Here is a 26,014-nt window from a genome sequence, read left to right on the forward strand (position 1 = left end):
TATGTATTACTGTTTCATAGAAAAAAGTGGTACCATATGATATTTGCCGTTGCGTGAGAACATATTGCTTATTTGTCTTCCCATGGAGTTAAGAAAGCTACAGGAATTGCGTTTTAATTGTAATTCAAAGCAATTAATATTGCAATTGCATATTTCTTTAAATGTCATAGCATATGCTTGCAGTACTTACTGTATTTCATTTTCTAAGACTAGAACCATTCATTTAATGGCATGTGTGGAATTAAAAGTATAAATTGTTCATTAATTCCCAGTTTCAATATAACTTGTGCAAAACAAGCGTCATTATTCATTACTATTATGATTAATATTATCCCTTCTATTTATTTATTTTGCAAATTTGTTCATGAGCATGAACTCAAATCTCTTCTTACACTTTCGTTGTTTAAGAGTATAAAGGACTAGTACCTACCTGTATTGCTCTTATGAATTTACTTAAAATAGGAATATGATATACGGCATTTTAAGTGAAAAAAGATAGTATCCTATTAGTTATACAACCTTTCATGAAACAGTGTTAGAAACAATCAGGAAATCTAACATTGATATACAATTGTTCAGATCATGTCTTGCCCCCCCACTTCTAAAGTCCAACCGCCGCCACTGTGTACTTTTTATAATAGTTGAGGTCATAATGAAAGGAAAATTGTTATATTTGAATAAACAGACGAAGGATGTACATATTGTATAATCTTTTTCAATACGTTTTTTTTTTTACTCGAGATTTCTTCATAGTTTATTAAAATACTTACCAATATATCCTCACAAATCAATATATGTTGATAGTAAAGTAGTTTAGATTGATCTAGCTCCTGGGTCTTCAGAATTTCATGTCCCCTCCCACCCCCCCGTTATGAAATCCTGGCTAAACAAACCAATATATGTTCCAGTAAAATTGTTCAGAATGATCGAGCCCCTGGTGTGATGACCACAGCATTTCATATCACGGACCCCCCCCTTCACGAAATCCTGGCTACGTGCCTGTTATAGGTCGGACAATTCATCACTGCATTAAAATATTTTGATGATTAGGCATTCATACTTACATAATAGAATTTGGTTACCTAACGGGATTCGTGATTCTGTTTTTTTTTTTTTTTTTTTTTAACGAATTCATCATACTCAGATGTAATTAGGGCTTGCTTCTTAGTGCTGTCGTCGTGTTTGCAGCCTAACACTCAAAGAAATCTCTTTCTAATTTACTAACACAAAGGTTTTTCTTTTGGTTAATAAGTTCTTGTTTTGTTCTTAATAAATGAAATAAGAAAGAGATTCATTTGATGAGCCTTGGTCTGCAAGTATAATAATAGACTTAAGACTTGAACTCTGCAACATTCTTAATATTTTATTCTGATGTCTAATAACTCCTATATGACGTTAGTAATATAGCCTACTTTCTATTGAGAAGGTAGGCCTACTAGTAGTCAAAGCCCAGATTTAAATATCTGGAGCATTTTATTACAAGCTCCTCAAAGTCAACCCACGTTTAACACATTAAACTCTGCAACATCCTTATTATTTTATTCTGATGTCTGACAATTGATATATAGCATTAATAGCTCTATTTTCTACTGAATTAGGTCTACTACTAGTCAAAGTCTAGATTTTAATACATCTTCATACCCATCATACGTTTTTCTAAAGGGGGAGAGCGGTAGATCAGTGGTAGAGCTTTCACCTCTGGTGCTTGGATCCCGGGTTACATCTCAGTCCTCGCCAAGTAAACCTTGTGGTGGACAACTACCTTGTGCGTGGGTATCCTCGGGGTTCTCCCACTTTCGTCATTCCACCATTTCATTCGTTATTCATCCGTCTTCTTTAGCCTAACCGGCATAATCGTGGGACGTAAAACTTAAAAGATTTCATTTCATTTCTTTCTAAAGAAAAATGAAATATTTCTGAGTTGATTTCAGCCATAGTAAAAAAAAAAAAAAAAAAAAAAAAAAAAAAAAAAAAAAAAAAAAAAGGAGACAGCCTTTCACCAAAATTTCGTTTACCAATATTTCTGTGCTACAAAATTTCCTGCACCGAAAGTTTCAGCATAGGGGAGGGGGGTTGGATTACTTTCTTCAGTAAAAGGAAATAGTACTCTTTTGTTTGTCCAAATCCGTTTTCAATTTATATTTTAATATTGAAAATCTACTTCATGTTAACATTCAAAATCTGGTTTTCTGTTTGCCATTTTTCAGGTGCTTTTTAAAATTTTATTCAGGTTTATTTTCCTTTGCAATTAAATTAGTTAACCTATAAATGTATTTAATTATCATTATTGTATTCTTTATTGCATTAATTATCTTATTATAATATAATTATATTATTAGTGGTGAGCTTATGTCCGGAGAGCTTTTGTCCGCTTTTGCTTTAACAAAGGTGAGCTTATGCCCGGTGAGCTTATGTCTGCGACCCTTTGATATTCTTTCTTGTGTTGGTGAACTCGAGCGCGAGCGATCCCAGTGCAAAATGGCCATTTATTATATATATACAGGTATATGAAATATAAATAATATTATACCGTAGATATAACGTATATCTACGTAATATAAATTTCAATCACTTGAATGAGAGTCATATTAACCCTTACTTATTGTTTATTTAGTACATGAAAGAAACTGTGAGTGTGAGGGAGTTGATAGAGGGCTGAGGGTGAGGGTGAGGAAGTCGATTGAGGGTGAGGGTGGATGAGGGTGGCTGAGGGTGAGGGAGTCGATTGAGGGTGAGGGTGAGGAACTCGATTGAGGGTGAGGGGGGCTGAGGGCGTGTCTGAGGGAGTCGATTGAGGGTGAGGGTAAGGGAGTCGATTGAGGGCGAGGATGTCTGAGGGTGAGGGTAAGGGAGTCGATTGAGGGCGAGGGTGTCTGAGGGTGAGGGTAATGGAGTCGATTGAGGGTGAGGGAGTCGATTGAGGGTGAGGGTGGCTGAGGGCGAGTATGAGAAAATCAACTGAGGGTGGCTGAGGGTGACTGTGAGGGAGCCAACTGAGGGTGAGGGTGGCTGAGGGTGAGGGAGTCAATTGAGGGTGAGGGTGAAGGAGTCGACTGAGGGTGAGGGTGACAGTGTCGATTGAGGGTGAGGGTGGCTGAGGGTGACTGTGAGGGAGCCAACTGAGGGTGAGGGTGGATGAGGGTGAGGGTGAGTGAGGGTTAGCAAAAATGCCCACCTCTGTAGGTAGAATCGTATCACAATGACCTCTCATACTTATGCATGCTTTGGAAGTCTAACAAGCTCTGGTAACCCTAACTTAAAAGAGAACGATCATAAAAAAAGAAAAACAAAAACAATTATTTTCTTTTACCTCATACAAAAGCTCGTCATGAAGATGCAGTACTAAAAATGCGCCATTCGTTAGTGTTCTAGACTCTCTCTTGATTGAACCTTTACATTCTCGTTCATGAGCAGGGAGCATAGAGGACGGAAACAGCACCTTCAACTGAGAATCTATTAGAATCATCGCTGTCTTCACTATATCAGCAGCAGTGCCTTGGATTGTTGAATTCACAGCCTGGCGTTCAGCATGAGCTATCAAAGAGTAACAAATATTTAGTGATATCCTTATAAAATAAAACATACTATTGATTGCTTCAATGTGCAACAGAAACTACATGATTTCACAAAGTCTGTCTTTAAAAGGCTATTACATCAACTTTACAGTGAAAGAATTTATATATACACAGTTTATTGTCTATTTAATGGGAAACACCTGAAGTACGAAACATTATCAGATATCTGGGTTGGCAATGGTCGGGCGGCGATGGCAGCGTCGGGCTATTGGTATTGGTTAAAGCAAACTCCGTACTACGTTAGCAGCAGTAGAACGGTAGTGTCCACTGAGCAGAGAAGACGGTGACAGTATAAAATGAGCACTCTCTCTGATTTTCAAAGAGAGCAAATTATTAGCGCTCGGTGCGAAGTATGTTGGGTATATTCAAAAGGATAGTACCCAAAGTGATGAAGTACAAAATTCATGGCAAAAACACATCGGCGAAGAGGAATAGTGGTCAGAAGAAAATCCTCAGTGACAGGTCCAGTCGAGCATTAACGTGGATTATCACTCAGAAATATGTTGGGTATATCCAAAAGGATAGTACCCAAAGTGATGAAGTACAAAATTCATGGCAAAAACACATCGGCGAAGAGGAATAGTGGTCAGAAGAAAATCCTCAGTGACAGGTCCAGTCGAGCATTAACGTGGATTATCACTCAGAAATATGTTGGGTATATCCAAAAGGATAGTACCCAAAGTGATGAAGTACAAAATTCATGGCAAAAACACATCGGCGAAGAGGAATAGTAGTCAGAAGAAAATCCTCAATGACAGGTCCAGTCGAGCATTAACGTGGATTATCACTCAGAAATATGTTGGGTATATCCAAAAGGATAGTACCCAAAGTGATGAAGTACAAAATTCATGGCAAAAACACATCGGCGAAGAGGAATAGTGGTCAGAAGAAAATCCTCAGTGACAGGTCCAGTCGAGCATTAACGTGGATTATCACTCAGAAATATGTTGGGTATATCCAAAAGGATAGTACCCAAAGTGATGAAGTACAAAATTCATGGCAAAAACACATCGGCGAAGAGGAATAGTGGTCAGAAGAAAATCCTCAGTGACAGGTCCAGTCGAGCATTAACGTGGATTATCACTCAGAAATATGTTGGGTATATCCAAAACGATAGTACCCAAAGTGATGAAGTACAACATTCATGGCAAAAACACATCGACGAAGAGGAATAGTGGTCAGAAGAAAATCCTCAATGACAGGTCCAGTCGAGCATTAACGTGGATTATCACTCAGAATCGTGGTGCGACTGCAATGCAAGTGACAGAGGAACTCAAACATTACTTTACACAGCCTGTGTCAAAAATCACAGTTCGCCGAGAGTTGCATGTATTTACTTGGTCAGGTTGTACGGGAGAAACTGATGATAGAGGACCAAACAACACCTTAGCACGACACCAGTGGTGCCGGAAACATGAAATATGCAGGGTTCCCACAAAAAAGTGCAGATTGATTTCCCTGACAAATTCTTGCTTTCCCTGACATAAATTCTTGAATATAAATGGGAAGATATGGGGTTATCATACACATTTTTAACGGCCTCCTCCTTCCCCATATCCGTCCAACAAACTCCTTTACCATTTACATTTTTGCTATGGTCAATGTGAGTAATTGTTATTTACACAAATTTATGATGTAACTATACAATAATATACGTATGTATGATTAGGGTGGTCCTTAGGTATATGGGAAAAAATAAATTTTCGAATTTCTTCCGCCGCACCCCCTATTTGTTTTCCTTTAATAATAAAAACATCATATTCAAAATTTCACAAAAATCCATGAACGTTAACTCGTGCCGCAAAGCACTTGATTTCTGAAAATGAAAAATTCATTAGAATTTCAATGACACTCGATTTACTATTTGTCAATAAACGTATAATAATTATCACAAATTTAAATAGAACAATATAAAGTTTTCCTCCGTAATTCAGAATTGACTGGTGTTCAAATACAGTCGGTTGGTTATCAGGCAACAAGCTATCAGCATCATAATCATCGTCCGTACATATAGTACTTATAGTAATACATAGTATTATGAACCACTGTGCAGAAGGTATTTGGATCTTTTCCTCATGCCACTTATTTCTTAAATAAAATTTACATTAGTTAGGAATCAATCAGCTAGCAAATACAATAAAAATGATAGTGGCTATTAAATGGTGAAATGTAGATCGACTTAATGATAACTTTTGCTTTTTACACAAGGTAGCTTTTCCTGGACACAAATTTCTATAGTCTTGGACTACTTGCGAAAGGAATTGCTTCTTTTCGTCATTTCTAGGTATAATTGCATTGTAATCTTCCATTACGTTTACGCTCTTTCGGCTGCGTCATTTCTAACATACGGCTTATCAACCACTTTTCTCCAGAAAAGAAATTCATCATTTGCCGATCAGCAAACCGGATCAAGGTCCAAAACCTATAGAAATCCGAAAAATTTCGAAGAACTTCTTCGTGTCAGAAAATCTGAAATTTCTTTTCCTTCAATACCACCTATTTCACCAGCGTGCAGTTCAAATCGCTTCATCGTTTACCATTTTTAAATTTTTCCGCCATTCTTTTTTTTCTTTCTTTTTATTTTTGTTCATTATTGACATGCTCGTCAAAAAATGAAAGTGCCATACACTCCTCTGAGAGGTACCAAAGATTCCAGGGAAATTTCAATAAAGCCACTCTGGAGATATCAGAGTTTGAGTTCGTACGTTTGAAGACTCTTCAAAAATTGTAAATCTTGATGTGGTTCACGAGATGCACTGGGACAAGTAAAGCACGCTTGTACATGCAATAGAACAAGAAAAATGCACAGTCCTTCTTCTTCCCTCTCATTTAATTTAAACTGATTACGGAAGAGAAATATTTATGGCATAAGGCTTTTTTCCCATTCAACTTCCCTGATGTACAGCTCCAAGGAAACGGAAAGAAATACCTCCGGGAGGCGTATTTCGTAGAAAAAATACTATTAACTCCAAAAGTTCTCTGCAATTCTTCATTTCCAAATTTTGAACAGGAAAAACTAGCATATCTTTCTTCGTGTTGCACAGAACTGACTTGACACTTCGATCAGAAATTTCTATAACAAAATGAGTGTGTTGAAATCTTGGGCACACTGCGATAACTGTATTCACTAGTCATTGAACACATAACGATCACTTTTTGTTTATTTAATCACACGTGATTATACAAGACCCACAAGGAAACTTCAATCCTCTGAAAATAACGTTGAAATTATCATGTCAGAAGACTACAAATACGAAATGAAAACATTTTTTTATTAAGGTTAAACCCGATCAAAGGGTTACGCCCTTTCTTCGGTAGGAGGAAATCTAGGTATAGGGTTGTACTTTTATTGATAGTTGGGCATTGAGAGTTTGGAGAGCATTAATTTATTTTTATTCTTTTCTGGTCATCATTTTTTTTTCAATATGGCTTTGGAGGCATCAATTGGCATAAGGAAGGCATCGGTATATTTAGGGTCCATTTATTATTCACTATTGCAGTAAGGAGGCCGGGCTATGGTTGTGAAATGAGAGATGAGGTGAAGTGCTGATAGACGCCACAACAAAAACAGGGATATGGTTAGTGTAGACAAATGAATGGTTTTCTTCTGCCCTGGGGCGTCACAGGGATGATGATGACAGATGAAGCCCGCTGCTAACAACATTGATGAAACACTAGTGCAGAGATGGATAAATGCATGGACTAAGGTGAGGTGGACGGTATATAGCAAAATCGGCCTTGTGGGGTCATTATCGTCTAAAGTGTTATGGTAAAGAGTAAGAAGATGTTGAAGAGGTGTGGCTTGATGTTCAGGAGGGGTATCATGAATGATGTCCTGGTGGAAGGTGTCGAGGAAGAGCGGATTACCTTCGGCAATGACTTTTATTATGTATTTTGTGCGGAGTGTTTCCAAGTGTTGTAAGATGGTGGGAAAGTTGATACGGCGATAGAGATCGGCAGTTGGTGCTGGTAGTCTTATGCGATAAGCAAGGCGGAGAGCATGACGTTCGGATATGGCAAGTCTAGTATATAGTGCGTCAGGGGCAGAGATCCAGCATATATGGCCATGTGTGAGAACAGGTCGAAGGAAAACCTTATAAGTCTTAATAACAGTGTCAGTATGTAAGCCCCAAGTGGTGCCCACTAGCCGCCGGAGAAGGTTTAATCGATTTGTAGCCTGTGATCGGATTTTCTGTAAGTGAGGTTTCCAGCTGAGTTTTGAGTCAAAGATAATTCCAAGGTATGTTACTTGTGATGATGGGCGTATGAAAGTGCCATTGACGTGAATATGAAGAAGAGCAGGATTGCGATAAATTCGTGATCGGCAGCGAGGTGGAAGAAAAATGATAGCCTGTGTTTTGAGGGGATTTATGGTTAGGCGCCATTTATCACACCAAGAAGTGAAGGCATCTATTGCTTGCTGGAGTGTTCGATTTATGTGTTGAACCGTATTGGCTGCGGTGAAAAAAGCTGTATCGTCGGCATATTGATATAATGAGACATTTTGTGGTAGAGGGGGCATGTCTGCTACGTATAATATATAAAGAAGGGGTGAAAGAACAGAGCCATGAGGAACACCACAGTGAAGAAAGATCGGATGTGAAAGTGATTGGTTGGTGGTAATGTAGGTCATACGATTTGAAAGTAAAGAATGGATACATCTGATGTAAGAGAAAGGAAGATGAAAAGAGTGAAGTTTTGCGATGAGGCCGGCATGCCAAACTTTGTCAAAAGCCTTTTCAAGATCGAACAATAACAGGCAGGAAGGTTTGGAGGTATTGTAATGATTAGTTATGGCGGTCGTGAGGCGTAAGAGTTGATCGGAAATACTAATGTTTGGGCGAAAACCAGCCTGATGAAGAGGAATGAGGTTTCGTTCAGAAAGATGGGTATGAAGGCGACTGACAAGAATGCATTCAAATATTTTGCTGAGGACTGATGTCAATTGTATAGGACGGTATGATGAGAGTTCTGTAGGAGATTTATTGGGTTTGGTGAAAAGCAGAGTTTTTGAGATTTTCCATTGTGGTGGATAAAAGCCGGTGCGAAGAATGAAGTTGTATATGGCTGCGAGAAGTGTATATAAAACGGGAGGGGAGGCTTTTATGAGTTTATAAGTGATATGGTCAAAGCCAGGCGCCGTGGTACGTTTCGATTTGATGGAGGAAGAGATATCTGCAGGAGTAATGGGATCATTAAGAGGTGAATCGCTGAGTTGATGGTGAATGTTGGGTTGTAGGAGGGGGGAGTGAGGATTTGCAAGGCGTTCGACACGTCGGGTGATAGTTGGATATGGTAGTTGGACGGTAGGGGTAAATATTTCTTGGAAGAAGAAGGCAAAAGCATTTGCTTTATCAATATCGGTTTGGAGAGGATGATGTGAAATGATAGGGTATGATGTATGTCGAGGTTGACCAGTTAACTGATGGAATTTTTGCCAGAACTTGGTAGGATGTGATGTAGTTGAGAGGGAGTTGCAGGTGGAGATCCAACGTTTTCTTTTATAGGCAGTAAGGTAATTATGAAGCATGCGAGTCCAACGACGATGCTGTGCTAAGGATATAGGATTATGAGTACGTTGAAAGTCGCGGAAAGAGCGGCGAGAAGCAGAAAGGATGGAGTGATATTGTGGAGGGATCGGAGGTTTGTGTGGATGACGGGTACGTAGGGGTATGTTATTGTGGGTGGCTGTGTCAAGACATGCTGTGAATTGGTCAACAAGGTCATAGAGTTCGTGCTCTGAGGTAGGCTCTTGAAGATGTTGTATCGAATTTGTAAGATCCGCTTGGAAATTAGCCCAATTTGCATGATTATAATCAAAGTAGTGAATGGGCGGTGGTTGCGTTTGAGCTGAATAAGTGAGAATAATATCTAGTAGTATCGGAGCATGATCGCTGCCGAAAGGTGGGAGAACTCTAAGATTTTGAATATTCAGAGACGCAGAGCTGAGAAAGGAGGTGTTGCTGATGGGGCGAGATGGCGATGGGAGATGATGAAAATCGGCGGCAAGGATATTAGAGATGTAGTTGTGAAATTTTTGTTTCTCAGCCTGCGTGCGGCAATGAATATTTGTGTCTGCCATGATGATGTAATGTCTAAAAGTATTGTCAATGTATTGAAAAAAATCATATGGTATGGAGTGGCCTGGTCGAATGTAGATAGTGCATAGAGTGATGATTTTGGTGCGAAAATATAGTGTGACTATGGAATACTCGGGAAGGTTATGTGGCTTTGGAAAATAGTGAGTGCGTACAGGGATATTGTGATATGTTCCAATTGCAGTGCCTCCATTTGCTCGTTGATATGGTCTAGAGCAATCATGACGGTGTAGTTGAAACTGTGGAAGACAGACATGATGTGTAGGTTTGAGATAGGTTTCGTTCAGCGCAAAAGCCTGTATTTGTTTCTCCCTTAGGAGTTGTTCAAAAACTGCTTTGTGAGTGAGAAGAGATCGAATATTAAGGAAGAGGAAAGTGACTGCCATGAAGATTGATAGTGTTTTAGAAGCTGCTGGACGATGGTTGTAAATTATAGAGATGGCCATTCTGGATCTGTTTTAGTAGATGTGATGGAAAAGTGGGCATGTGGACCGGTGTAAGTGGCAGAAAGTTGTAGGCCAAATAATTGTTGGGCTATGTGATCGACCTGCATAAGAATGTGTGGGCGTAAGAAGGGGTGGATATTTTGAAGAATAAGAGTGGTGAAGCGGAGCAAGTCTTCAGCGGTGATGGGTTCTCGTAAGGAGTTGGCTGGTGGTGTAGCGGAATCGGTGGTGCGGATGGGAACTGATAGTTCAGGTTTATCAGTTGGTGCAGCAGGTTTTTGATGGCATTTATAACTATAGGTTGGGTGTTGTTGATGGCAGGTATTACATAGAGGTGGTTTTTTCAGGTTAGGACAGTTGTTAGTGGAATGGTCCTCATTGCAGTGTCCACAGCGGGGTGAGTTTGGACAGTTTTTAGTCAAATGTGAGGCATATGTTTGACATCTTTCGCAGCGGATTGGAAGTGGTGGTGAAGTGCGGGATGGTTCTACTCTATGGCGTCTGCGATAGATATAGGCACCATTTTGAAGCAGATAGTCTACTGTTTCCTTGGATGTTGTAAGGACTCGAACGAGATAGGTGGGACCTGACTGACACTTGATGCGAATGCATTTGTGAACTTCATAACATTCGAGTCTTAATTCATCAAGGATTTCTTCATCGGAATATGCTGGTGGAACGCCTTTTATCACCACTGAAAACATGGGTTGACGTCGAGGTGGCGGTGGTTGCTTTTTTCTGGTTTGAGAGAGCTTGGATGTTAGCCTTTTCGCCAAAAATGTGAAAGCCTGCTTTGTTTCTGATGGTAGTAACGAAATTTTGATCTGGAGATTTGATAATTATTCCGTTCCTAGTGAAGATGATTTCTGATACATTAGCTCGCGGATAGTATATCATAAGTTGAATTAGAATGTGTTTAGGATTCGAGTATTTGTTGTCAGCATTTGTCAGAAGATAATTGAAGGTTGCTGGAGGTTGGTTGATCCATAGCTAGATCATAGAGGTCACTTTCGGATGCTTGACTGCCAGGAGATCTTGATCGAGGACGAGGTTGCTTTTTCTGATTTTGTGATTGTAATGTTTCACCTGATCGTTTTTGGGAATTGGGACCCGTTCTGGGTTTGGCCCCCTTGCACTCCATCGAGTTCACAGGGGACACACCCACGGATCGCGAAGACTGCGGAGTGGCCGAAGCCAGTACAATAGAAGAAGAGAACAACAATCATCAGTCCGGTTGATGTCGAAGATATGAGATGAGATGATGAAACTGTGTACAACGATGATGATAGGTTTCACCCTCCAGCACTGAGAAGTACTGTCAATCCCAGTGAGAACGTATGCGTGCTGGTCTCTACTGTGCGTATGCAACACAATGTCCTCGAAAGCACGTTAACGATACTCAGCTAGGCTAGGCTTGGTACAAAATGCAGCTTGTGACGTCTGGTACGTCAAGCTGGTAAGAAAGTATGTTTTTTGAAAACATTCAAATACATATTATAAATAGTCTAAAGTTATTTTCGTTACAATTAGAGTTATAATTAAAAGGAAAGGGAAAGAACGATTAAGTCGTAAATAGTTGTAAACAAATAATTGTTTGATATTTGTTTATTATTTTCAATTTAATTTCGTTCATAAATCTCCTCTAAATTACACATAAAATGGAACTGAATACACGAATTTAAGCCTGTGAACGCATTGCCATCTATTGAACAACATAAGAAGCTACTGTTTTCTAAATCGTATTCCTACAAACATTAAAATCGGCACCATTTATCGTCGTCATAACGAACTCAAATTTACACAGGACACTTTTCTCATTAAAAGGAAAAAATTAAGGGGTGTGGTCTCAGATATATACAACTTTAGAAATAAGGACCACCCTAATGTACGATACAGTACCACATACCTTGATATTGTAAATTTTATATATATATGAAAGGAGTTTTACGTCCCACGGTTATGCCGGCTAGGCTAACGGAGATGGTGGTGATGAGAAATAAGTGAAATGGTGGAAGGAAGAAAGTGGGAGGAAACGGGAGAACCCCGAGAAAACCCACGCACACGGTGTTTGTTCACCACAAAGTTCAATTGGTGGGTTATATATATATATATATATATATATATATATATATATATATATATATATATATATATGCATGCTTGAAAAAAACAATAAAAAGCAATACAAGAATATATTGCCAAGTCCCCCTGAGATCTATTACTATCAGCCCTAAAATGAAATCTTTAAGCTTTACGTTCCATGGTTATGCCATCTAGGCTAAAGGAAACTGTAATGATGAGAAATGAATGAAATGGTTAAATGAAGAAAGTGGGAGGAAACGGGAGAAAGCCGAGAAAAGCCACGCACACGGTGTTTGTCCACCACAAAGTTCACTTGACGCGAGCTGGAATCGAACCAATGACCCTATGAACCAGAGGAGAACACTCTACCACTAAGCCACCGTGGCCCACTATCAGTTCTAATATTGCCAATTCTGAGACATGTTAATCCTCATATTTACATTTTATACACAATTTTGTTTTGCTTTCAGTTCCTGAATTTGTTCTACGAGAGCGTCTTGTTCTTATTTGTAACATAATTCCATTTGATTTTTCTTTACTCCCAATTTCTTAACTTCAGCACTTAGTTTTCTTCTTTCACCTGCATTTTTGCATTTTACTTTCCTCTGCATTTTTGATTCGTTTTTGATTAAGGTATTCATCATAGCGTCTCCGAGCTGAACGAACTGAGACAAGCATTCTTCGATCTCTGTCAGATTCTACACCTCCATAGTACATAATTGCATCATGAACCCTCCTCTGTGGTACCAGAGAATCTTCGATTTGGTTTTCTACAACAAGTGTCTTATTGACTAAGAACTCGCCCTCCACAGGCATTGCCATGAAATGAAATTAAACATTTTCACAACATTCCACAAATCACAATATTCTTGTTTCTTGGACATTACACTTGCAAAGAAGTCATCTAACCTGATGCTACCCATCTTCTTTACGTTTTCTCTGAAGGCATGAGACCCCTGAATTTCAGTACAGAAAGACATAAATTGACACTTTGCTTTCTCAGTTACAGAATCAGATATTCTGTTTTGCTCATGCAGAGTTTATAGGATCCGTTTCATCCTAGTCTGAGGAAGTTCCGGATTATTCTTTTGTAGCCTCGGGTCCAAAGCTGACAGAGCACGTACTAGTTTGTACTTCAGAGGGCTCCTTTCCACAATCAACCCCACAATCTTAATTGTGCCGAAAAAAAGTTTTCGACAGTCAAGCCTGAAAGCTAGTTTATCTTTATCTGATGCTTTCAGTAGTTCTTCTGTTTTAAAACCGATTTCACGAAGATGACAGGTCACACTTCGATTTCTGCTTTTACATGTTTAATTATCACCCTTTCTGTCTCACACATGTTACACTTGTACATTTACGTTATGTGACTTTCTATGACATTTTACGCAAAATGCATGTATTCCCTGACTTTCCACAATGTGGGAACCCTAAATATGGAGCACTGATGACTGGACACGTGTGATATAATCGGATGATTCATTATTCACCTTGTTTCCAGTTATGGGTCATGTTTATGTGTGACGGACGCCATATGATCCGCAGTGTTTCCGCCCAACCGTGACACATGGCGGCAGCTCTGTTACGTTGTGGCCCGTAATATTATGGTGGTTTCAAATTAGTCCCGCGCTGACGCTTATCAGTCGCGTCACTGCCCTTGATTATGTTTCCATTTAAGGACATCGTGTGCATCCTGTAATCTAGATGTAACTTCCGAGCTATGACGCCATATTCTAGGGAACCGTGTGCATCCTATGGTCTAGATGTAGCTTCCGAGCTATGACGCCATATTCTAGGGAATCAAGTGCATCCTGTAGTCTAGATGTAGTTTCTGGGCTATGACGCCATGTTTTAGAGAACGGTGTGCATCCTATGGTCTAGATGTAGCTTCCGAGCTATGACACTATATACTAGGGAACCGTGTGAATAATGTAATCTAGATGTAGTTTCCAGGCTATGACGCCATGCTCTAAGGAACCGTGTGCATCCTACGGGCCATGACGCCTTATTCTAGGATAATAAATCGTTCATTCACGTAGTAGGAGCTCTTGCGGCGTGATTTAAGCATCATCCAGGAACATCTGTGGTCTATTTTGGAGACACGAATCCAGTGCAGATTTCCGCCTGCATCTCTTTTCATGGAAGTAAGTAATGCACTGCACGTGTAATGGTGTAATATTCCACCTGCTATCATTCATGACCTCTACGATTCCATTCTAGGTCACATCGGACCTGTTCTGAAAGCAAAAGGTGTTTTAACGCCATATTAATCTGGTAAGTTGCACCTTTCCTAGGCATTTTCATTAAATGATATGGACATGTGTAAGTAATTACCTACCTACTACATGCTCAGTTATCTAGCAGCGGTCGCCGCGCAATACGGATTCCTACAGGCAGATGGAGAATCCACACGTGCATTCCTCATCTGTAGCGATCTTCGCATCTCGCGACTCATTCGCTCATTTTTACGTTATTGCATTTATTGGAAGCGACTTGGTGTATAACTTTTAGACCCGATAGCAATGTCTTTTCCTGTTCATGGGATATTCGATACTATATCAGCGCCTTCGCTGTTTTCTGAATACCTTTAACTGTAAAACGCCACTTTCAATCCATGTTCATTAGATATTTTTTACTTAATTTAATGTGTACTATCCCTTCTTTAGTTTCTCGGTGCAATAACGTACCACCCTGTATAATAACTTACTAAACATTTTTCAAACTTTGATTTTCTTATAATTACCTAAGGAAATAAACTGACGTATGATTAAAATATTAACTATGACTTAGCTTATTCTACGTTGAGATATTTAATTAGGGGAAAGTTTTCGATGGTAATTTCTATCATCTTCAGCGACACTTCTCAAAATATCAACGTCTTCTGTTAGTCTCTGGAAGAACGCTGCTGAAAATGATGGAAATCACTACCAAAAACTAAATATCTTTGTTGTATAATAAGTTGGGTCACAATTAATATTCACTTTCTTCTGTTAAGTTCAAACAGGATATATTAAGGAAAAGAACAGTAATTTAAATTTAGTAATTTCTTTTTAAAAAATAGTTATAAATTGATGTATTTTTTCATAAACATTCATTGAAGTTGAATGTTTATTATTATTATTATTATTATTATTATTATTATTATTATTATTATTATTATTATTATTATTATTATTATTATTATTATATTTTTTTTTTACATTTGCATTGTACAGTAGAGCGCCGATAATGTGGACTAATTGGGACCGGACCAGATCCGGATAATCAAACATCTGACTAATTGGAAGAAAAAGTCAAAAAAGACTATTGTATTCTATTCTGTAGTACAATAGTAAAATTATTATTGCAGTAAAATACTAACATACACAATACAACAAGCACTAGTGATAGTGATTGACATTCAATGTAAACAACAGAGGCAAGCAGATGTCCGACGGGCTCGCTAGCTACCACGTACACTCGCACCGCTATACACTATCCGTAGTACGATCACACTGAAAAATTATCTCACTATGTTCTCGGCAATTTCTCGATTTTTCGCAGCTACTTTTTTTTTTCTTTTTTTCTGAAATCGATCCGGATAATCGTCGCCCTACTGTAATAATTACAACACATACTGTTTCAAACTCAGCAAGTGATATAAAATAGACTTACCTCTTGCAGCATTGTTAGTATCATTAATTTCTGGAAGATATCTTCTTCTGCCAAACAGGGTTTCAGCATAACCTCGTTCTCTACACCTTTCAATTATCTTGTCGATGTAAGTTTTTACTCCTGCAATAGGAATTTAATTTCTTAGTAAGAAAATTATTAATGTTTTACTAAGGAATTCATTGTGTTCAGTATACAATTACTTATATATTGAATGTTTAAGCTATTAGCATTGAGGTAAGTAAAAAAAAAAAAAAAAAAAAAAAAAAAAAAAAAAAAAAAAAAAAAACAATTTTAACATAACTCTTCTTATATTGTTGATACCGACCTCTGTCCTCGTTTATTTTATTGTTATATTGTTCTGGTCATGCTATGAAAGTTTGATCCTAATTCCTCCATTTGTCTTCCTTTTGTTGTAGATAGATCATGGCCGCTCCATTAGAAGTTCGCACCAAAGAGGAACAACGAGCAGTGATCCAGTTTTTGTTATTGGAAGGTGTAGGGGCCGCGTTTCATCAAAGACTTTCGATATACGGGAACAGTGTCTTGCCGCAACAGAGTGTCTACGAATGGATTGAAAACTTCAAAAATGATCGCACAAGAAAGGAGCCGGACGACGATCTACAACCATAAATGACAACATTGAGCGTGGATGACTATTATTGAAGTCGCACATGGTCTGGAAATTAGTTATGGTTCAAGATACAACTTCCGATCACAAAACCCGGATCACTGCTCGTTGTTCCTCTCTGGTGCAAACTTTTAATGAAGCAACCATGATCTAACTACAATAAAAGAAAACAAACGGAGGAATTAGGATCAAACTTCCATAGCATGACCACAACAGCATAACAACAAAAGGAAAACAAATGGAGGAATTAGGATCAACCTTTCATAGCATGACCACAACAGCATAACAACAAAAGGAAGACAAATGGAGGAATTAGGATCAACCTTTCATAGCATGACCACAACAGCATAACAATAAAAGGAAGATAAATGGAGGAATTAGGATCAAACTTTCATAGCATGACCACAACAGCATAACAACAAAAGGAAGATAAATGGAGGAATTAGGATCAACCTTTCATAGCATGACCACAACAGCATAACAACAAAAGGAAGACAAATGGAAGAATTAGGATCAAACTTTCATAGCATGACCACAACAGCATAACAACAAAAGGAAGACAAATGGAGGAATTAGGATCAACCTTTCATAGCATGACTACAACAGCATAACAATAAAAGGAAGACAAATGGAGGAATTAGGATCAACCTTTCATAGCATGACTACAACAGCATAACAACAAAAGGAAGATAAATGGAGGAATTAGGATCAAACTTTCATAGCATGACCACAACAGCATAACAACAAAAGGAAGATAAATGGAGGAATTAGGATCAACCTTTCATAGCATGACCACAACAGCATAACAACAAAAGGAAGATAAATGGAGGAATTAGGATCAAACTTTCATAGCATGACCACAACAGCATAACAATAAAAGGAAGATAAATGGAGGAATTAGGATCAACCTTTCATAGCATGACCACAACAGCATAACAACAAAAGGAAGACAAATGGAGGAATTAGGATCAACCTTTCATAGCATGACCACAACAGCATAACAATAAAAGGAAGATAAATGGAGGAATTAGGATCAAACTTTCATAGCATGACCACAACAGCATAACAACAAAAGGAAGACAAATGGAGGAATTAGGATCAACCTTTCATAGCATGACCACAACAGCATAACAATAAAAGGAAGATAAATGGAGGAATTAGGGTCAACCTTTCATAGCATGACCACAACAGCATAACAACAAAAGGAAGACAAATGGAGGAATTAGGATCAACCTTTCATAGCATGACCACAACAGCATAACAACAAAAGGAAGACAAATGGAGGAATTAGGATCAACCTTTCATAGCATGACCACAACAGCATAACAATAAAAGGAAGATAAATGGAGGAATTAGGATCAAACTTTCATAGCATGACCACAACAGCATAACAACAAAAGGAAGATAAATGGAGGAATTAGGATCAACCTTTCATAGCATGACCACAACAGCATAACAACAAAAGGAAGACAAATGGAAGAATTAGGATCAAACTTTCATAGCATGACCACAACAGCATAACAATAAAAGGAAGACAAATGGAGGAATTAGGATCAACCTTTCATAGCATGACTACAACAGCATAACAATAAAAGGAAGACAAATGGAGGAATTAGGATCAACCTTTCATAGCATGACCACAACAGCATAACAACAAAAGGAAGACAAATGGAGGAATTAGGATCAACCTTTCATAGCATGACCACAACAGCATAACAATAAAAGGAAGATAAATGGAGGAATTAGGATCAAACTTTCATAGCATGACCACAACAGCATAACAATAAAAGGAAGATAAATGGAGGAATTAGGATCAAACTTTCATAGCATGACTACAACAGCATAACAACAAAAGGAAGACAAATGGAGGAATTAGGATCAAACTTTCATAGCATGACTACAACAGCATAACAATAAAAGGAAGACAAATGGAGGAATTAGGATCAACCTTTCATAGCATGACTACAACAGCATAACAACAAAAGGAAGACAAATGGAGGAATTAGGATCAACCTTTCATAGCATGACCACAACAGCATAACAATAAAAGGAAGATAAATGGAGGAATTAGGATCAAACTTTCATAGCATGACTACAACAGCATAACAACAAAAGGAAGACAAATGGAGGAATTAGGATCAACCTTTCATAGCATGACCACAACAGCATAACAACAAAAGGAAGACAAATGGAGGAATTAGGATCAAACTTTCATAGCATGACTACAACAGCATAACAATAAAAGGAAGACAAATGGAGGAATTAGGATCAAACTTTCATAGCATGACTACAACAGCATAACAATAAAAGGAAGACAAATGGAGGAATTAGGATCAACCTTTCATAGCATGACTACAACAGCATAACAACAAAAGGAAGACAAATGGAGGAATTAGGATCAACCTTTCATAGCATGACCACAACAGCATAACAATAAAAGGAAGATAAATGGAGGAATTAGGATCAAACTTTCATAGCATGACTACAACAGCATAACAACAAAAGGAAGACAAATGGAGGAATTAGGATCAAACTTTCATAGCATGACCACAACAGCATAACAATAAAATACACGAGGACAGAGATCAGTATGAACAATGTAAGGAGAGTTATAGCTACATTGCGGATAATTTTTGACCTACCCTCGTACCTCTGTAACATTACTTGTGCTTAGGTTGTGCAGGGTCAGAAAAAACTGGAAAGTTTTTACAATACTCTGTTCTTTTTTTTTTTTTTTTTTTTTTTTTTGTTACACATTATGGTTAATGAGATTTACCTCAATATTATCATTCACCTTCAACTTTAATTTTTGTTTAACTATATACATTTTCCCAAAGATAAGACACACATCAATCACAGATGACATGGAGCTGAACCAATGCCATACTTGAGATAAATTTTTATGTTCGTTGCTAATAACAACTGACAGCTTTTTTGTTAAAAAAAGATACTCGGTACAGCATTTACTAGCAGATTTTTTTTCTATTGTTGCCTTTGCTGAACAATGACGCACATGTTACTTTTAGTAACAAGTAGCAGTGTCACGTGTACACCATGTGAAGGAGTTTGGTTTGTAGAGCGTGTTATTTTTGTCAAATACTGAAACCGGAAGTGGTAGTAGATAACGTTTTAAGATAAGCTTCGAAAATAAATTATCAGCGTGTAATGAAAATAAAAAATAAAAAGAATGATACACTAATCGAAGAACTCATTAGAACTGGAATTTATTCTTACTAAACTGATATTTATTTATTTATTTATTTTTTATTTGTTTTATTTTTTTGCTTTTTTAGTTGGATGAATTAATGATTGCTAATGTAAACTGTTTTGATTGAAGGATTGCGGAAGTATCGCTAGACTTTTGAGGTGTCAGAACCAACTGATATAATACTATACTACTACAAATCTGATTATCAACGTGTTTTTCTGATTTTCTTTACTAAATATGAGCTCAACTTATTTACACAGCCTTATTTACATGATTCTATACTGTGTTGAGAACAGATTGTTAGATAGGAGTGATTTTTTTTTAAAAAATAAGTATGTTTATGACAATGTATTATATATTCCTGCATAGAAAAAGGACACCTATATCTATACACCAATCATAAATGGTTTGAAGCGCGGCACACAATGTCCAATTCTGCACTTTTGCACAGTAGTTCCGCTCATTTCGTTATTATAATCCTTATGTATCCTTAGTATGTTTCCGTCGGCATTATCAGCTTGACAACATAGTAAAATTTTATATCAATGACACCTAAATTATCTACAGAACCTTTTTCAAGTACACAATATTTCAGGAGATACTATACTAGAGCCAATCATTCTTGCAAGAACTCTGGTCACGGCTGACCACGGCGTATAAACGTACCTACTGTTTGAGTGATAAAAATATTGCAAAACTTATGACTCACCCTTGTATTGTTGATCGAATTCTTCTACCAGTGACACACATGATCCTAACATAGGGTTGCCACTCGTTCCGGATTTCAGCGAAGAAAGGAAAGGAATATTATAGTTTGCTTTTTTCACAGGATTAGGTATATAATTATTCTCTTCAACTTCTGAGTATGGCAATTCAAAGTAAAACAAAACTTGAATACATAAAACATGGAGTAATGGATTAACGCATGGAAAATGAAATGAAATCTTTGAGTTTTACGTCCCACGGTTATGCCGCTGAGGCTAAAGGAGACGGTGGTGATGAGTAATGAATGAAATGGTGAAATGAAGAAAGTGGGAGGAAACGGGAGAATCCCGAGAAAACCCAAGCACACGGTGTTTGTCCACCACAAAGTTCACCTGGCGGGGGCTGCGATCGAACCCGGGACCCCAAGCACCAGAGGTGAACGCTCTACCACTGAGCCACCGCGGCCCAATTAACGCATGGAGTTTTAATTAAGTTCACGATTTAACTACTTTGAGAATGAACGAAGCATTTATTTCATTGGGCAAGAGAGAAAAGGTTTTACTGTGTGAAAGGAAACATTATACCTTGAATGAGCTAAAACAGACTCTGAAAGCCACGAAACATAACAGATCCTGAGAAATTAAAAGAAAAGCTTACCAGGGGAGGGGGTAAATCATCTGCTTACGTTTGTTCAACTAGGGAGGGGAAAGTCTACTAAAATGACTAAAAATGTGATTACGTAATACTTGAACAACTCTATCTAATGGAAGAAAATAAATTAGTATATAACACTTCTTTTCATTTTAAGCATTTCAAAAATTCTCGTAATTTAGTAGCATCCTAGATTTTCATTCTATTATGAAATTTTTTTAGGAAACATGCAATGTTTTGTACATGGAACTGCCTGTAAAAGTCTGTCAGATTTTGACAGGCATTATACAGGCGCCTGTTTCGGCGGAAACACATGTAAAGAAAATATTACAGGCACATTGTCTTCAGGTGATATGCGTGTCGAAAAAGTATTAAACTTCTGTTGGAAATTTTGCACGGAAACACGCGTTGTACAGAGCCAGTACATTGAAATGAGAACATGCAATGTACACGTAGTCACTCACATGCAAGTAAATGGAGGGAATATGTACATGTAAAGTACCTTGAATGGATTGTTGATAACATTCGCAAATACAGTAAGAATGAAAAGTACAACGAAGGTGCCTGTTTATCAACATGTAATATACATCTGTGACATTCGCATTACATGTAAATACCATGTATTAGCGTATAGCATGGAAAACGCACGATGTAGAATGTGTTGTTTTACATTTATCATTTTCGTGTACACGCGAAGTGTGTAACTCTTCCTACGTGCAGGTACAGGCAATGTACAAGTGAATGGGAACATGCAATGATCATGATTGCCAATAAATGGATGAAACAGATACGTGTGGTGAACAAGATGGATTGGAGCTAAACATTCACGTTATAGGCATAGGAGACATGCAATATTCAGGCACAAGTCTCCAATTCGCTATTCGCTATGCAAGGTCCTGACACATGTATAGTACTTAATGAGATATACTTTACATGTATATTCCGCTAACACGCCCACCAATTCATTAACACCTGTATTTCACATATATTTAACATATCAATTACATTTTTATCAAATGAAAGCAGTTGTTGTCAGATCCTCATGAGGTAACGTATATGTCAACTACATGGAATATGTCGGTTACGTACATGTCTTTCCACTCTCTACATGTTGTTTACACGCATTTTTCACGTTGCAAGGTTGCAACCCTATCAACATGAAAACTACCTGTTTCCGTGAAATGAACATGCAATGATCGTGAAAAAAATCGATACTTGTCTCATGCATTTAAAAGTGTTCCATTTTCAGACGCATGTACAGGTGCCTGTAAAAATATGCCTGTTCATGCATGTTTCACAGGCGCCTGTAAACCACCTGCATTTTCTGTTTGGGTTTTTAAAATATGGCAACCCTATCCTAACAGTCACGTAATAATGTTTATAAATACTGTAAATAAAAAAAATAATAAATAAAAAAAGAAAAGAAAAGCACACGTTTCTTTTGAGGCTTAAAAATTACAACGATTATTCTATTGACGTTGTTGACGGGTAATATGATGAAATCTCGTAGCAAAAAACGCTTGTTTCTATAATGCATAACGCCACAAGTGGAAGCCTTAGTTTCTCAGTGAACAACCATTGCACTTTGTTTTAAACTTACCAGGATAAGTACTTTTGAAACTATCCATAAACGTAACTGCTTCTTCTTCTTCGACCTCAAGCTCTTCTGCTAAAGATTTTGGTCCCATCCCATAGATCATGCCATAACATATATGCTTAGCTTGTTGCCTCAGAGTCTTCGTTACCTGTCAAAATATCCGTTCATTAACCAAGTGTACACGAGAACAGTCGTAAAATAAAACACATGAAACAAGATTGAGAACTGAAAATGGTTACTTAAGAAATAACAATAATACCAGGGTCATTCAGAAAGTAAAGAACGTTTCAGCATGGTTAAATGAAAACAAAAGACATCAGCACAAAACTTTATTTAGAAAGTCACAGGACCTTACTCTACTTTTCTATGTAATCGCCATAGTTGTCAAGACACTTGTTATAACGTGGGTCCAATTTTTCAATGGATGTTATACTCATCTGCTGCCAAAGATTTGAGCCAGGCTGTTACTGCATGCTTGAGTTCCTCAACGTTTGCGGACTGTTTTCCACCCCAAATTTCTTAAGTTTCGGGAATAAATGAAAATCACTTGGTGCCAAGTCAGGGCTGTAAGCAGGATGACCACAATTTCCCACTTTAGACCTTGAAGTTTCTGTTGTGTTCGTGCTGATGTATGAGGCTGGACATTGTCATGGATCAACAACACTTTTGTCGACAGTATTCCACGTCTCTCCTTTTGGATGGCACGTCGATGTTAGAGAGTTTCAGAATAGGTTTCTGAGATTATTGTCGCTCCTCTTGGCATGAACTCCGTACTTCACGTTTGGCGAGATTTTCGATTGGCGCTGGCATTTTGAATCGATGAAAAAGCAAATAGCGTGACCGCATAGCATTGAGGCTCAGCTCTCACTGAGGTAAAGGGAGAAGCTAATTGCCGCGCACGCGATCGCAATGGCGGGAGGTCGATGCTGTGCGCGATGTATTTAATTTTTGGACGACTTTCGTAATAGCAGCATCCATTGAGTGCTGCGAACAGCTATTGAGCAAAGATACAGCACTTTGTAGAATATCAATATATATCCTGGTACAATAGATTAAAAGTAAAATAATAATAATAATAAATGATAATACATTTGTCAACCGAGTAGATTAAGACTTGTCAGAATGTTAAAATATACAAATTTATTAAGTTCAAAATTATCCTAAAAATACGACTCAAATAAGAATAAGCAATGTTCTAAAATACAATTTCCAAACCAACATACTGTAATTAAGTTTCATTTAAGAGGCATTAGTCAAACTTTTTAAAGTAAACTAATCGCTTTGTTGTCATACTGGCTATAAAGTATGCTGGAATAATAAACAATATTATCAAAGGTTTGCAAATAATTCCTTGTTATAAAACTAATAGAGTCACTGTGAGTTTTCTTTTTCCTAATAACTCATTACCAACAACGTTTCTGTTAGTTTCGTATTTCTAACTCCGTCACTCCAGAGCATTATTTTATTATGTCTGTCTTTCTAATTCAGGAACTCGCATTTTGGAAGACATAAAGACATAACAAATGACCAAAATTCCATATTCAGAAAGGAAGATAAAAAAAAAAAAATATTAATATCTTTGTTATTTTGTTGCATTAGTGACGAAACCATGATTTCCTACGAGGATTGAATGAAAAGTTCTAGCCTCACCATTGAGGAGCGGGAGTCGGGTGATGCAAAGGAGCTTTTTTTCACACAGTTCCCTTGAATTTTCACACACTTTGCACAACGCCTCTGCAGTTTTTCTTATCCCTGTTGAATGGAGCATTTTCTCCTGCGTGTGCCAACTATAACTAATAAACTTTTAGCAAGATGGCTTTTGAGCTGAGGGAATAGCGAATAATTTGAAAACGTCAGTATTGGTGAAATAGGTGGGCGGAGAATGAGTTGGAAGCCTCACTTGTGTACTTTGGTCATGACTATATCTGACATGGGGAGGAAACAGACATAGTACTCCCCCTTCCCCTTCTTTTCGTATGACACGATTCTGTTTACTTACAAGACAAGCATAATAGTTTCCTGTATCATTCTGACTCTTTCTAACTCAGCAAGATTCCTTTTCCGTCTAAAAAAATGTGCACAATAGACCCTACTTGTATATGGAAATGCTTTCGTTATTTTGGCAGTGAAGAAGAAGAGGTATTTCCACTGCTTGGATTGTTGTTTGTACAGAGGATGAAAATGGTGAACCTAAATTTTATCCACAGTTACAAACCGAGCATAGAAACCACCAGGATACTGTTTAAGGAACGTCACATTTTGTTTTTGCTTTGCAAGTCCCACTTGTTAACAGACAACGACCTTGTGACTCACGCTCAGAACCTCACTATGTTAAACACCCTCACGGTCCCTGGTATTGTTTCGATCGTCCACGTAATGTGATTTTTTTTTTCTTCAGTTTTTTCGCTTATTGCAGTGCGTAGTCATTTTTCAGCTTCTCATCACTACATTTAAATTCTGCTATCTACTTTTGATTGAATCATGTATCTCCAATGTGACCATCAAGTCCTTATGGGTCTCCATTGGTCTCATTCCTTTTCTGTTCAAGTAACGGATGAAAACTCCACATAAATTTTTCTTTCATTTTGCTCGGTTTTTGCACGTCCATTAAATACACACAAAAGATCATTGCTTATAAAGAGTATCCCATAAAGAATGCAACTTTTAAAATGCCCCCATTTCTGTTCTAGTAAAAAATGAAATTAAATCTTTAAGTTTTACGCCCTATGTTTATGGCGCCTAGGGTGAAGGACATGATGATGATGATGAAAATGAAATGGTATAATAAAGAAAGTAGGAGGAAACCGGAGAACCCCAAGACCCACGGACAGGGTGTTTGTCCACTACAGGACTCATAGTGTTCTGGTCTCTAGTAAATAGTTGAAAAGTGACCAAAAGTAAACGAAAAAGTGACCAAAATCTCATTATGCCCCTTTTTTCCTTTGTCAATTTCTCCATCACCTCTCTCTTTGTTTGTTGTTTTGTTTCATCTTTTCTTCTTTACTTTCTTTTTGAGCTTCCTCCTTTCTTATGTTTTCTAAGTATGCTTTGTAGTTACGGTAAGCAGACTTAGCAGATGTAAGAAGCTTCTGAATAAGTGGAACCAGTTCTGACCTATTTCCGAATTTCTTCATCCCAGACATTATATTTAAATTAGCATTGAGAGTTTTCAAAGCCATGAAATATTTAAATTCATAACTCACTCTTACGAAGAACATACAAGAAACATAACACAAGACGAACATAATGAGCCACACAAACACACACACACAACGTTAGGCGGAGCGTTAACTATTACGAGAGAAAACTAAAAGACTATTATGATAGAAGAATAGACACAGAAGGGTTCTCAACCCCACCTTGAGAGCTTAAG

General features: G+C 37.8%; 1 protein-coding gene across 2 annotated transcripts in view; it reads right to left on the bottom strand.

Annotated features, from left to right (window-relative positions):
* PolQ (DNA polymerase theta) overlaps positions 1–26,014 on the bottom strand; it is a 176,809-nt gene that overhangs the window by 24,540 nt on the left and 126,255 nt on the right. Inside the window, exons 25-27 of one of the 2 annotated variants that reach the window (XM_081732413.1) lie at positions 22,645–22,789; positions 15,853–15,972; positions 3,311–3,534 (exon numbers count right to left, since the gene is read on the bottom strand). In XM_081732413.1, coding sequence (XP_081588539.1) covers positions 3,311–3,534; positions 15,853–15,972; positions 22,645–22,789 — 489 coding nt within the window. The remainder of the gene's footprint in view (positions 1–3,310; positions 3,535–15,852; positions 15,973–22,644; positions 22,790–26,014) is intronic. The other variant, XM_081732418.1, reaches the window with a different exon arrangement.

The sequence above is a fragment of the Thermobia domestica genome, chromosome 1, assembly GCF_964235325.1.
Source record: "Thermobia domestica chromosome 1, izTheDome1.hap1.1, whole genome shotgun sequence".
In the NCBI taxonomy this organism is placed as follows: Eukaryota; Metazoa; Arthropoda; class Insecta; order Zygentoma; family Lepismatidae; genus Thermobia; species Thermobia domestica.